Here is a 15637-nt window from a genome sequence, read left to right on the forward strand (position 1 = left end):
ATGATTGCCAAAAGATCTGTAATTACCTTATAATAACCGCTTTCATTAACCACCTCCGGACCGCCGAACGCAGCGACGCGTCCTGGAGGTGGTAGATTGATTCCTCCTGGACGCGCTGGCGCGTCCTCTCGCGAGACGCGAGATTTCCTGTGAACGCGCGCACACAGGCGCACGCGTTCACAGGAACGGAAGGTATAAGAGTGGATCTCCAGCCTGCCAGCGGCGATCGTTCGCTGTCACGCTGGAGATGTGATTTTTTTAACCCCTAACAGGTATATTAGACGCTGTTTTGATAACAGCGTCTAATATACCTGCTACCTGGTCCTCTGGTGGTCCCCTTTGTTTGGATCGACCACCAGAGGACACAGGTAGCTCAGTAATATGTAGCACCACACTACACTACACTACACCCCCCCCCCCCCCCCGTCACTTATTAACCCCTTATTCACCCCAGATCACCCCATATAGACTCCCTGATCACCCCCCTGTCATTGATCACCCCCCTGTCATTGATAACCCCCTGTAAGGCTCCGTTCAGACATCCGTATGATTTTTACGGATCCACTGATGGATCGGATCCGCAAAACACATACGGACGTCTGAATGGAGCCTTACAGGGGAGTGATCAATGACGGAGGTGATCACCCCATATAGACTCCCTGATCACCCCCCTGTCATTGATCACCACCCTGTAAGGCTCCATTCAGACGTCCGTATGATTTTTACGGATCCACTGATACATGGATCGGATCCGCAAAACACATACAGACGTCTGAATGGAGCCTTACAGGTGGGTGATCACCCCATATAGACTCCCTGATCACCCCCCTGTAAGGCTGCATTCAGATGTCCGTATGTTTTTTAAGGATCCACGAATACATGGATCGGATCCGCAAAACACATACGGACATCTGAATGGAGCCTTGTAGGGGGGTGATCAATGACAGGGGGGTGATCACCCCATATAGACTCCCTGGTCACCCCCCTGTCATTGATCACCCCCCTGTCATTGATCACCCCCCTGTAAGGCTCCATTCAGACATTTTTTTGGCCCAAGTTAGCGGAATTTTTTTTTTTTTTCTTACAAAGTCTCATATTCCACTAACTTGTGTCAAAAAATAAAATCTCACATGAACTCACCATACCCGTCACGGAATCCAAATGCGTAAAAATTTTTAGACATTTATATTCCAGATTTCTTCTCACGCTTTAGGGCCCCTAGAATGCCAGGGCAGTATAAATACCCCACATGTGACCCCATTTCGGAAAGAAGACACTCCAAGGTATTCCGTGAGGGGCATATTGAGTCCATGAAAAATTGAAATGTTTGTCCCAAGTTAGCGGAAAGGGAGACTTTGTGAGAAAAAAAAATAAAAAATCAATTTCCGCTAACTTGTGCCAAAAAAAAAAAATTCGATGAACTCGCCATGCCCCTCATTGAATACCTTGGGGTGTCTTCTTTCCAAAATGGGGTCACATGTGGGGTATTTATACTGCTCTGGCATTTTAGGGGCCCTAAAGCGTGAGAAGAAGTCTGGGATCCAAATGTCTAAAAATGCCCTCATAAAAGGAATGTGGGCCCCTTTGCGCATCTAGGCTGCAAAAAAGTGTCACACATCTGGTATCGCCGTACTCAGGAGAAGTTGGGCAATGTGTTTTGGGGTGTCATTTTACATATACCCATGCTGGGTGAGATAAATATCTTGGTCAAATGCCAACTTTGTATAAAAAAATGGGAAAAGTTGTCTTTTGCCGAGATATTTCTCTCACCCAGCATGAGTATATGTAAAAAGACACCCTAAAACACATTGCCCAACTTCTCCTGAATACGGCAATACCACATGTGTGACACTTTTTTGCAGCCTAGGTGGGCAAAGGGGCCCAATTTCCAAAGAGCACCTTTAGGATTTCACAGGTCATTTACCTACTTACCACACATTAGGGCCCCTAGAATGCCAGGGCAGTATAACTAAGACACCCCAAGGTATTCCGTGAGGGGCATGGCGAGTTCCTAGAATTTTTTATTTTTTGTCAAAAGTTAGCGGAAAATGATGTTTGGTTTTTTTTGTTTTTGTTTTTTTTTCTTACAAAGTCATATTCCACTAACTTGTGACAAAAAATAAAAACTTCCATGAACTCACTATGCCCATCACGAAATACCTTGCGGTGTCTTCTTTCCAAAATGGGGTCACTTGTGGGGTAGTTATACTGCCCTGGCATTTTAGGGGCCCGAATGCGTGAGAAGTGGTTTGAAATCAAAATCTGTAAAAAATGGTCGGTGAAATCCGAAAGATGCTCTTTGGAATGTGGGCCCCTTTGCCCAACTAGGCTGCAAAAAAGTGTCACACATCTGGTATCACCGTACTCAGGAGAAGTTGGGCAATGTGTTTTGGGGTGTCATTTTACATATACCCATGCTGGGTGAGAAATATCTTGGCAAAAGACAACTTTTCCCATTTTGTTTATACAAAGTTGGCATTTGACCGAGATATTTATCTCACCCAGCATGGGTATATGTAAAATGACACGCCAAAACACATTTCCCAACTTCTCCTGAGTACGGCAATACCAGATGTGTGACACTTTTTTGCAGCCTAGGTGGGCAAAGGGGCCCACATTCCAAAGAGCACCTTTCGGATTTCACCGGTCATTTTTTACAGATTTTGATTTCAAACTACTTCTCACGCATTCGGGCCCCTAAAATGCCAGGGCAGTATAACTACCCCACAAGTGACCCCATTTTGGAAAGATGACACCCCAAGGTATTTCGTGATGGGCATAGTGAGTTCATGGAAGTTTTTATTTTTTGTCACAAGTTAGTGGAATATGAGACGTTGTAAGAAAAATAAAAATAAAAAAATCATCATTTTCCGCTAACTTGTGACAAAAAATAAAAAGTTCTATGAACTCACTATGCCCATCAGCGAATACCTTAGGGTGTGTACTTTCCGAAATGGGGTCATTTGTGGGGTGTTTGTACTGTCTGGCCATTGTAGAACCTCAGGAAACATGACAGGTGCTCAGAAAGTCATTGCTGCTTCAAAAAGCGGAAATTCACATTTTTGTACCATAGTTTGTAAACGCTATAACTTTTACCCAAACCATTTTTTTATTTTTTTTTACCCAAACATTTTTTTTTTTATCAAAGACATGTAGAACAATAAATTTAGAGAAAAATGTATATATGGATGTCGTTTTTTTTGCAAAACTTTACAACTGAAAATGAAAAATGTCATTTTTTTGCAAAAAAAATCGTTAAATTTCGATTAATAACAAAAAAAGTAAAAATGTCAGCAGCAATGAAATACCACCAAATGAAAGCTCTATTAGTGAGAAGAAAAGGAGGTAAAATTCATTTGGGTGGTAAGTTGCATGACCGAGCAATAAACGGTGAAAGTAGTGTAGGTCAGAAGTGTAAAAAGTGGCCTGGTCTTTCAGGGTGTTTAAGCTATAGGGGCTGAGGTGGTTAATGTCCTCTGTCCCTTTCCACTGCTCCCTTAAAAGACCGTTGCTATGGCTTGTCTGTCTCCATCTAAGAAGACAGGAAGACGGAGGGGCGGTCCTTCACACTGCATGCCTGCATTAGGCTTCAGAGTGAGGAGGCGTGTCTCTCAGTAATCCAATCTGATTGGCTGGCAGGGAGCTGCTGGCTACAGTGTGTATGGGAAGTGAGGGAATGCAGTTTTGGCCTCAGAGAACTGGCAGAGGAGCCATCTTGAGAAGGTCCTCATATTATAAATGTTTAAACAGCCGTAACTAAGGGGAAAAACTCAAGGAAAACAGTGGTATGTGAAGAAACTAAAGATTGCTTTATGCATAATGCTACTGCAACAACACTTTTTAAACAATAGGTCATTTTCTGAGGACACATTCCCTGTAAAAATAAATAAATAAATAAAAATGTTAAAAGCCAAGCAGTGTACATGTAAGGTTTATGCTAATTAACAGGTTAAAGTGTTTGTCCCATGAAAAATGTTCTACATTTTCTAAAGCAACATCTGGATCTGAATAGTTTTCTAATTGCATGTGGTTAAAAATGTAGACTAGGCTCTGAGTTATTCAATGAAATGTTTCTGCATAGCGCCACCTGCTGTTTGCTCTATTTCTTATTTTTGTGTCCACCTCGCTGAGGTGGTTGCACATGCTCAGTTCCATCTTTCAACTGCCACCAGCTGTATCTAGTGTTAGAAAATGTGTCACAGGGAAAGAGCTGCAGTAAAAAGTACCCACTCCATGGACTGATAGGGAGAGAGCTGCAGCAGAAAGGAAACGCCTTCTTATAGACATGCCCCTTGAGCTGCCATCTTGAAACAACTGTAGCAGAGCAATGAATGTGGAGATCTCTGGATCCATGTGAGGTACAGGGCTGGTTCTAGCTTTGTTAGAATAAGATTGTGATGTACTATATGATGTCAGATTTTAATTGTTTTACATTACTCATGGGACAACCCCTTTAAGTGTAGTGTAATAGCTTTCTGATGAGAGTGATTTACATCCACTGTAGTGCGTTACAGCAATTCTTTGGCAGTGTATTGTACCATTCATTTGCTGGAAAACATTTTCTGGTGTATTAATACAGGATGATGACTCTGTAAATGAACGTCCAAGAAAGCTCCAGCTCTGGAGAAGACAACTACTTCCTCTGAAGTCCCAGTTTCTAAAGGACAGTTTCAGCCCTGTTCCCAGAGCCTTGCAGAGAAAGGTATGCCCGCTGTGCGGTATGTGTTCCTAGTCTTCTAAGCAGAGCGTGCCAACTTCTGGTATTCCCTGGCATCCATCCACTACACAATAGATGAAGCTGCTGCAGAACAGCTGATCGGTGGTGGTGTCGGGTGTGGACCCCTGCCTGTCAGATATTGATGTCCTATGCTTAGGCTAGGCTAGGCTATCAATATAAATAGACCTGGAATCCTTAAGGGACATCTGGAAGGGGTCTGACTCTCGGCACCACCGCCAATCAGCTGCAGAAGAAGCCATGGCACTCGCCTCTGAGGCCAATGACTGAAATAGACATTTCAGGAGTGTCCTTTTTAAGGAGACTTTCCAGATTCCTTTTTAGGTGCACATTCACTTACAAAATAAATAAAACACTTTTCAGATTCTGGGATTATTGCACCCCAAGTCCTAGGGACTGGGCGCTTACTGTGGTAGAGACCTCTAGAATGGTATAAGAAATGTAAGTATAGCTGTGTGAACCTTCTGTTCCAGACTCCGGCCACTCTGAATCGGATAGCTGTGTATTTCTCTGACGAGGAGTGGGAAATGCTCGAGGAATGGCAACGAGAACTCTACAAGAACATGATGAAGGAGAACTATGAAGCTTTAATATCACTTGGTAAGAAGTGCAGTCTTACAGCTGCAGTGACCATAAGCCAGCTGACACGATGATAGAATATGGTAGTGTCTGAATTGGTTACCCCGTCACTTGTCCATCTTTCAGTCAGAGATTGTGTGCTACCATGTCACTGGGGCCTTTGCTGACATAGTTCCACCTTGCTATGTGTATAGTGTTCCAACTTTTAAAGGGCATCTGTCATCAGACTTGTACCTATGACACTTGCTGACCTGTTACATGTGCACTTGGCAGCTGAAGGCATCTGTGTTGGTCCCATGTTAATATGTGCCCGCATTGCTGAGAAAAATGATGTTTTAGTATATGCAAATGGACCTCTAGGAGCAACGGGGGCATCACCGTTACACCTAGCGGCTCTGCTCTCTCTGCAACTGCTGCGTCCTCTGCACTTTGACAGGGCCAGGCAGTGTAGACGTTATCACTCCTGGCTCTAACTTCTTCTAAAATCTATCAAAGTGCAGGTGCGTCAGTTACAGAGAGAGCTGAGCCTCTAGGTGTAATGGCAACGCCCCCGTTGCTCCTAGAGGGTTATTTGCATATATAAAAATTTAATTTTTCTCAGCAGTGTGGGCACATATGAACATGGGACCAACACTGATGCCTTCAGCTGCCAAGTGCACATGTCCCATGTTCATATGTGCCCTCATGGCTGAGAAAAATTATGTTTTAAAATATGCAAATGAGCCTCTAGGAGCAACGGGGGTGTTACAGTTACATCTCTCTTTCTGCAACTGCCATGCCATCTGCACTTCGTTTGACAGAGCCAGGCAGGTGTGATAACATTTACGCTGCCTGGTCCTGTTAGTCAAAGTACAGAGAGTGCGGCAGTTGCAGAGAGATCAGAGCCTCTAGGAGTAACGGCTACGCCCCCATTGCTCCTGGAGGCTCATTTGCAGGAGCCACGGGGGCATTGCCGTTACCCTAGTCACCATAGACTATTATCTGCAGTATTACATGAAAATACTGAGGAATTGAAAGAGAGAGGATTAGTCCTTGATGCAAGATTGCTGGGTCTATGGTTAGGTCAATGAGGTAGGGAAAGGGTTAATAATAAATGCAGGAGGTTTTAATAGGGGGAAAGGGTTAATTCTATTCCTCGTCTAGGGGGCAGAGAAAGGGTTAATTCCTGGATGTATGCTAATGGAAGGGTTAATGTACTTAGCCCAGTCTTATGCTCGTTGTCCAGGGGTTGATGAGGTCTTGCTTGTTGTCAGAGAATGCTCGTTCTCCAGGGGATGTTTCTCTTCTTGTGGGGCTGCTCAGCCCTGCATGCACACTTATCCAGTTGCCCGGGCGGGTACCACCCCCAGCAAGCATACGTGACTGTGTTCACTTGTGCCTTCAGTAGCTGAGTACCCCCCATGCATTGCTGCAGATAATAGTGCAGAATCGTGGCGACTGATTCCCTTTAACAGGACAACCTTAAACCACAAAAGAACACTTCAGCAGTCAGCATTTCAGAGTTTCAAGCAGTAGAGTCTGGTAATTTTCATTTTTTTTTTGCATTTCATATGTATACCTTTTTTTTTCTTTACTTAGGATACCCTACTGTCAATCCAAACATATTAATGAAGATCAAACAGGAAGAAATCATGCGCTACACAGATCAGTGTCCTCCAGATGACTTGGAGCAGCCAGACAGCCCCATGGCAGGTGAGTTAAGTCTTAATTTTCAATGGGACGTTTTATATGTCCTACGGTAACCATGCCATAGTGCAGTGGTGGGCGACCCGCATGCGGCTCCTTGAGCCTTCATTTGCGGCTCGCAGGGGAGCTGTGTGGCCAGCTCTTACTCTCCTCTCTGCAGCTAGCAAATTAATAATCTGCAGCAGCAGCGCTTCACTTATGCGCTGCTGCTGCAGACAGTAACAGCCGGCCCGGGTCCCGCCCCAGTCAGCGCCGCGGTGGAAGGCTGGAACGAGGTGGAAGAGTGGAGAGGACTCGGAGCACCGAGAGCGGGCACGTGACTCAGTCACTCACTGCAGTTCCGCCTCCTCCGGCAGAGAAGGCAAAGCTGCAGTGCTTATCACCGCCATCAGCCGCCGATGTGCCACCCCCAGTCTTCTCAGTGCCAGCCCAGCAGCCAGATTCATCAGACCGCAGGCTGGGTCTGTGGGGGCGGCAAGAAGTGGCGCAGCAAGCAAGAAGGACCTGCTTTCAGCTCTAGCAGCCAGAGTGAGCAGCAGCCAAAGCTCCATCCATAGTAAATTTCAATAAATGTTAATGATGGGCAGGGCAGTGGGCACTCAATCAGAGCAGCAGTGGCAGAGAGACTCACTGAGGCCAGCAGAAGCCATTTTAGTCTGATTACAGCCACTCTGCAGCTTTGGCTCTAATCTGACTGAAATGGCTGCTGCTGGCCTCAGTCTCTCTGCCACTGCTGCTCTGCCTTTATTTCACAGGTGCCACTGCCCAGCACACCAAGTGTATGGGCGGTCGTCTGAGCGTATGGGCGGTCGTCTGAGCGTATGGGCGGTCGTCTGAGAAATATTAAAACACATTGTGAAAAACAAAGTTTGCCTGAAGTCTTATTAAGGGTACTTTCACACTAGTGTTTTTCTTTTCCGGCTTAGAGTTCCGTCACAGGGGCTCAATACCGGAAAAAGAACTGATCAGTTTTATCCCCATGCGTTCTGAATGGAGAGTAATCCGTTCAGGATGCATCAGGATGTCTTCAGTTCAGTCACTGTACGTTTTTGTTTTTGTTTTTTTTTCTCCTGCAGTATTTTCTCCGTCCAAAATTCCAGAACACATGCCGGATCCGGCATTATTTTACATTGAAATGCATTAATGCCGGATCCGGCCCTAAGCGTTCCGGAAAAACAGATCCAGTTTTGCTGTCTGCGCATGCGCAAACCTTTTTAAAAATATGAAAAAGATAATCAGTTTTCCGGATGACAGCCGGAGAGATAGATCCGGTATTGCAATTCATTTGTGAGACGGATCCGGATCCGTCTACAAATGGTATCCGTTTGCGTACAGATTGCCGGAACTGCCTGCCGGAATCCAGCGGCGCTAGTGTGAAAGTACCCTTAAGCTGTCTACACTACAGGTAGGAAAGGGGGATTAAATACATTTTTTAAATATTTGAAAACTCAATTTGCGGTAATACTGTCGTGTGCACGCATATTTGTGTAAATGTATCGCTTGTGGCTCCTGACAGTCATACGTTTTTTTCTTTCTGGCTCTGTGTCTGTAAGGTTTGCCACCCCTGCCATAGTGGGTGGCTTCAAGCTATGCCACCCAAACGCCAGCAGGTGCCATTGATTCAGTACATGTAGTGCATCGACACAAGGCAGAGAGCTGCAGTAAATGCTCTGGTCATTCAGTCTACTATACATACTTTGGTCAGCCATACTTTTACTAGACTGTGGACTTTTAGGCCCTTATACACATAAGTGTATTGTCAGCTGAACCCACAGAGAACAGTGGGTTCAGCCGACAGTCTAATGTGTATGGAGATCTGCTGACTCTCGCCCAACAGATGACGTGCAGGGGAGAGAAGGCTCGGGCAAAGTGAATACTTTCACCCAATCCTTTGGTTTTCCTGGGAGATGAGCCTCCACCAGAAGTGTCTGGCAGCAGCTTTCTCCCCTCTCCACACTAATTACACTGGCACGTTTGGCCAAACCGAAGCTTCACCAGATCCTCATGCACCGAATGTGTATGGGTTTGGTCGGGAGACACAGCGAACGTTCAGCCGACAGCTGTTGGGTTTCGTCATTCTATTCATTCCAAGATATTTTTTTATCTTGCAGTAGCTTAAAGGCTATGTACACCTTTTGGGGGTAATTTTTTTTAAAATTTATTATTGCATTGTACTTATTTTGAGCTAAAAATATATTTTTTAAATTGGTCTTTATTAAAAATGTGGCTTCCTTTTTTCTGTACAGAGCTGACATGCTCTAGTACTGTGATGGCTAACCTCCGGCACTCCAGCTGTGGTTAAACTAACACTCCCAAGATGTACACCTGCTTGGCTGTTCTCAGAACACCATAGAAATGAATGGAGCATGCTGGGAGTCGTAGTTTCACCACAGCTGGAGGTTAGCCATCACTGCTCTAATAGCGCCCTTTTGGATTTTCTCTCTTTTCCTTTAGACCAGGAGCAAACCGGCTCCTTATCTCTGCTCTTTGACATTATAAACACTTATTATAGCTCAGTTCTTCTCTTACTGATGAGATTGTAACTTAAATAGGTATTTATGACCTCTCAGTAGTTTAGAGAGAAGGGTTATTATATGACAGAAAGTACCAGTCACACAGCTAGAAAAACAGTTAACCCCCTTTGTGACAGAATAGCTCAATATTTTTAAAAGACGCCAATTGAGGAAATGATTTTTAGTCAAAAATGATTAACATGCAATCATAAGAAAATTGCCTCCGAAGGTGTACATAGCCTTTAACATAAAAAAAGTCTTTTACGCGCCCTTTTCTCGAGCGCTGTTCTCTGTGCTGCTGCTCGTTAATAAATTTCAGCAGTGACATACCACTATCTGGCATGTGTCCACTACAGCCAATCACTGCTGCAGTTTGTAAACAAGCAGCGGCACAAAGAGCGGGCAGAGAACCGCGCCAGAGGAAGGGGCGAGGTGGAGGAGATCATCTTTTATCGTAAAGCTATTCCCGGACTTGTCTGAGACAAGTGTTCTGCAGCTGAAGTTATTGTTAAAGCTACACAAATGCACTGACTGTTTTTTTTGTTTGTTGTTTTTTATTATTATTATTTATTAGACTATACCAATGAGGAGGAGGATGTTCTTTCAAGGTTAAAATATGAAAAGGGTCATTATGTAAAGGTTGATCTGCAATCACAAGGAGAAGTGAAGGGGTACCTCAATTCATGTGAGTAATGGCCTAGCGGAAGACTATGTAAAGTATGTGGATGTCTTTTTTATTTTTATTTTGTTTTTGTTTTACTTGTCGGTGTCAAACAGGTCAAGCGCACCCTTTCTAGTATACTTTCTGTTTTGTTTGTGCCCCTCTACGGAAGCACAACCCCTAATATCCCATGTTATTTGGACAATATGGTGTATTACCCCCTGGGCTACGATACTTGACATCACAGCAGCACTTTATATTCATATAGTGAATATACAGGATGCACAACCTTTGCTGGTCTGACAATTGTTGAAGTAAAACTTATAAGGGTGTTATCATCTGAGGGGTTTAGGACGTAACAAAAGCCTATGCCGCATGTGTAGGATTCACTTCCAGGACTCTCACCTATTGGGAGAATGGATGGTAGCCTCCAGAGAGGAGGAGGCCATACAGTGTACCATATACTGCCACCTCTAAAATCCAGCACTTGGCTTATGTCAGTATGTCACTGTATAATCCATATACAGTGCATTACAGGTATCTACCCTCAAAACAAGTCAACACGTTTCAGACTTTAACCTAGTCCTTGCTCACGAAATGATCGCCAGGATCCATGCATAGAGATTTGTCTGGGAGCGATGAGCTGATTGCCCATGTGTGTGTTTGATGTAAATAAAAGAATGATCCTTCAGTGAGCAGGCAGGCAGTCTTTGTCTCTTAGGACGGATTTATCACGAAATGCAGAGAGAATGTTAGTTTAGGAAAGGGTTAGGGGTGAGAAAAAAAGGTGATAACTGGAGAACATGGCGTTTTTCTCACCAGCTCCAGATTTTATTTTCACCCGTACTATTCATTTATGCATACTTGGGTGACGTGACTATTTAATACACAAAATCGGCAGTTTACTGGTGTTTATTGCATTGAAATGAGTAGTGTTCAGCCCAGCAGTGTTTGCTCTTACAATATAAATTGGGAATTTGTGTACAAAAAGTTAGAAAGAAACTCTAGACCTCAATAGAGCCTCCAAAGATGGAGTCAGTCACCTTACACCAGTCTGATATTCATGTACTAAGGATAGGCCATCAGTATTAAAGTCCCAGACAACCCTCTAAAAGGGTTGTGCCAGGAAAATATTCCACATTTTTCAAACCGCGACTTGTATTTAAAAACTTATGTAGTTGCATGTAATTAAAAATTTTGTGTAGCCATGGAGTTATTCAATAAAATGTATCCGTATAGCGCCACCTGCTGCTTTTTATATTATTTTTCCTTCCACGTCTCTGAGGTGGTCGTACATGGTCAGTTTAAATCTTCAGATGCCACCAGTCATATATTCTGTTGGAAGCTGTGGCAGTTATAGGGAAAGAGCTGGAACAGAAAGGACACAACCCTTGAGAAAGGACATGCCCCTGAGCTACCAGCCTGAAATAAGTCTAGTAGAATCTTTGGATCCATGTGAGGTACAAGGCTGCTTTTAACTTTCTTAGAAAGAGCTTGTCATTTTAGTCATGGCATAGGCTCTTTGACCTCATCACAGTCACATTAAAATTGGAACCCCCCCCCCCCCCCCCCCCCCCCCAAAAAAAAAGAAAAATCACTTTTTTTTATTTTTATTGTAGTTTTTTAATGTGTCTGAAGTAATCTTTTTGGCAAACAACTCAGGGGACACAATTGCATTTTTAACCACTTACTGACTAGCCTTAAGGACCAGTAATATTCTCCCCCTTTGTTTTCCAGTAGTCATAACTTTTTAATTTTTCCTTCTAATTTAATTCTATTTTGCAGGATGAGTTGTAGGGTTTTAAAGTACCATTTTGGGGAATATATAGTGTATTATATAACTTATTTAATTTTAGGGGGAAAGATAAACAGCAATTTTGACATTATTTTGCAAAATTTTATTACGGTGTTCACCGTGTGGTATAAATAACATAACGTTATTATGTGGGTCACTACAATGATGATGATGCCACATTTCTATGTATTTTTTTTATTATTTTTTTCTCTTCTCCTGCAGACTCCCCACCTGCTCCCTCTCCTCATCCAGACTGAAGGGGAGAGGGCAGCTGCCTTAGCTACCCATATCTCTGGATTGGTAGTATTGCTAGTATTGTATTATTTGAAAGCTGGCATTCCAAGCTTTCAAACAATACCAAAATCACAGCATTATCCTCAGTACATTGGAAGATATCGCTGTTAGAAATCGTGAAAAGTGAAAGTAAAAGCAGGTTTTACAGCTTTTATTCATGACTCTATTTCGAACAGGGATATCTACTGATGTTCTGTTATTGCTGTTATTTGATCTTGTATGAAATGCCAGCTTTCAAACAATACCAGGCCCATGTCTCTAGCTGCTACCAATCAGGAGATTTCAGCAGCTTCCCCTTCCCCTTCTGCCCGAGCTGGACTTGGGCAAAACAGTTAGATGGTTAACTGCATTTCTTAGCTGACCAAAAGGGCATTATTATCAAATGTCAATTCTTGCTACAAATCTGTAAATGTCTTATCACAGTTTGTCTAATACATGCTGTAGTAGAGCACCGTGGTATAACGGTATTGCGGAATGTGTCCTAGTAGCTGCAGTACGCAATATCTACGATTGTGGACCAAGTTTTCACAAAGGAAAAAAAACGTAAATATATGAAGATGCCTATTCCTTTGTAGCATTGCTATAACATACATGTTTTATGCTTCAGCAGACAACCTTCCTATTGTCACAAGCATTGAAGAAGATGATATTGGCAAATTGAACGGCCAGCAGGAGCCCCTTTCTATGGCGTACACTTTTTCCCAGTGTTTTAATGATCGTATAAATGGTGAATTATATCCAGCATCTAAATGGAAAGCAATAAATATGTCACCCAATGGTTTTCCTACACTCTGTTCCGACAAAAGAACTTTAAGCCCAATCACGACCGTACAGCAGGTGGGCGGTGGACAGTATACCTGGTTCTTGTGTGAAAAGAATCTTTCATGTACCGACTTGGCCTCCAAGCAGGGCAAGTCCATGGAGCAGAGACCATACAAGTGTTCAGAGTGCGAGAAGAGCTTCACCGTTAAATCCAACCTGATCAAGCATCACCGTATTCACACCGGGGAGAGGCCGTACAAGTGCACACTCTGCTCCAAAAGCTTCAGCCGCAACTCCCACTTGATCACCCACCAGAGAACACACACAGGGGAGAGGCCTTATAAGTGCAACGAGTGCGAGAAGAGCTTTATCCAAAACTCTGTGCTGATCCAACACCAACGGATCCACACAGGAGAGCGGCCATTCAAATGTGACGAATGCAATAAGAGCTTCAGCCAGAAGTCGTGTCTCATACGTCACCAAAGAACTCACTCCAGATAAGGTTGTCGAAGGTGGACCATAACATACAGGGATTTCTACGGAAATGGGTCTTTAGGAAGTACCAAAGACCTAAGCCAAACCGTTTTTTTTATTTTTATGGATAACTAGCAATAAAAAGGTCTGCAATTTTTTATTGGATGCCAGACCGTTAACCAGTTGTGCATCATACCTGGCATTTGTTGCGGCCGTTGGGTCCTACATTTGATCAACTTTGGTGCTGCCGCTTCAGAAACCTATTTGAACACTAAGAGACTCTTAAAGGTAGTGGAGGTATTGTATGAGATTAGATAAAGGGTCTGCTTTAAAAAAAAAATTTTTAATTAGAATAATTTTCTCAGCTCTACTCCAGAGCTGCAAAACCAGGCATGGACCATGGACAAGAGGGGAGCTTTTATAGGGAAAAAAATGCAGATCCTTTATTATTTCTAATACCTTTTAAATTTTTTAAAGAATGTTTGTTTTCCAACGGGTAATACTTGAAAAATATTTAAAGGGTTGTCCAGGCTATGGATATTGATGACCTATCCTCAGGTCGGACACCTGTGGCCCCCACCGATCAGCTGTTTCAGGCAGCCACATCACCAGAAACTATACAGTGCTTGGTACACTGCGTAGTTTCTTTTGAATGAGAGATGAGCTGCAGTACCTCAGCACGGCCACTAGACTGTGTATGGAGATGAGTATATTTCCTGTGCCGCAGACGCCTGCAACAGCTGATTGTGGCTGTGTAGGGTGTCAGACCCCCACCTATCCTGAGGATAGGTCATCAATGTCTGTAGCCCGGACAACCCCTTTAATGTTTTTTAAAAAGAGAAAGACCTCTACATCTCAAATCTGTCAATCGTGTGACAAGAGCACTTAGTACTTTTTTTATTTTTTTTTTTAGTTTTGTCAAACACTAAGCACTATGCAATCGCCTTACTGTGATTTGCATATGGGAGCATGTATAGGACCTCTAAAATAGAGGAACACGTTTTATGGGTCGAGACCAAACGTGGACAACCAGCGTCTGTTTTTGACCTCCGCTAATAGATATGCAATACTTGCAATCACAGACCGTTTTTTTTCTTGTTGATAATCTGACGCTGAAACATTGTGTTCCAGCATAAAAAAAAACAAAAAACAAAGGTTGGGAATGACTGCTTTCAACCAAACTCAACCAAAAAAAAAAAAAAGATACATATTTAAAAAGTTGTCTAACGTAGCTCTTATATGCAATTCAAGGAGTCAGACTCTAGAAAAAGTCGCTAGCTCACTGAGAGTATTTTTTATTACGGATTACTCCTCCTGACGGGGGTTGACAAGGAAAGTGTTCTCGCTTTTTGTAAGTTAACGTTTTCATTGTTTTTTTTGTTTGTTTTTTTGTATAGTTTTTTTTTTTTTAGCCAATAGCGTTTTTAGAAGCGCAGCTTTACTAGTATTCTTTGACAAATGCAGAGTAATTATACTTGCAGGATCCTGATACCAGCAGCTATATGGAATATTCTGCATATAAAAAGTATTACAAAATAATAATAAAAATAAGGTAAAGTTGGTGGCTAACGGGCACTTGTGGCCTTTCAAAATGGACAGTGTTATGACTGTGCACTACGCAGGTGTTTTATGTTTTACTGACGAGGTAGAAGACACAAGAATCTTGTATACTGTATTCAATTTTAGCTCATGTTGTTTTTATGAAAGCGGTACTTTTCTGGATTCTTGCAGAAAGCAGTGATGTCATCTGGTATGTGGGCCTCTTCAGTGCTCAACCCAGTATAGATCAACACAACAGATCGTGGGGGCTTCATGTGTGGCCCTTGACTTTATAGAACAGCAAAGTGACATGTTTAGTCCAGGCCCGAGTCAAGGTTTAAAGGCGATGTACACCTTTTGGGGGCAATGTCTTTTTATTATTGCATTGTACTCATGTTGAGCTAAAAATCATTTTTTAAATTTATTACAAATATGGAGCGCTTTTTTCTGTACAGGGCTGAGATGATCTAAGTAGGATTGTCACAACATCAAAATTTTGATTCGATTTCAATGTTATTAAAAGGTACTGTAATACTCAATACCACGCAAAAGAAAAATAAAACGCCAAAAAAGCCGTGTGCATTCCACATTTTATGGAA

The 15637-nt window shown here is 42.9% G+C and overlaps 1 protein-coding gene across 2 annotated transcripts in view; it reads left to right on the plus strand.

Moving 5' to 3' along the window:
- LOC120977561 (zinc finger protein 436-like) overlaps window positions 1–15268 on the plus strand; it is a 39221-nt gene extending 23953 nt beyond the window's left edge. Inside the window, exons 4-8 of one of the 2 annotated variants that reach the window (XM_040405557.1) lie at window positions 4580–4702; window positions 5209–5335; window positions 6893–7006; window positions 10088–10198; window positions 12871–15268. In XM_040405557.1, the coding sequence (XP_040261491.1) occupies window positions 4580–4702; window positions 5209–5335; window positions 6893–7006; window positions 10088–10198; window positions 12871–13526 (1131 nt within the window). In that variant the 3' untranslated portion in view covers window positions 13527–15268. The remainder of the gene's footprint in view (window positions 1–4579; window positions 4703–5208; window positions 5336–6892; window positions 7007–10087; window positions 10199–12870) is intronic. The other variant, XM_040405558.1, reaches the window with a different exon arrangement.
- Window positions 15269–15637: the final 369 nt, after the last annotated feature.

The sequence above is a fragment of the Bufo bufo genome, chromosome 8 (assembly GCF_905171765.1).
Source record: "Bufo bufo chromosome 8, aBufBuf1.1, whole genome shotgun sequence".
Lineage (NCBI taxonomy): Eukaryota > Metazoa > Chordata > Amphibia > Anura > Bufonidae > Bufo > Bufo bufo.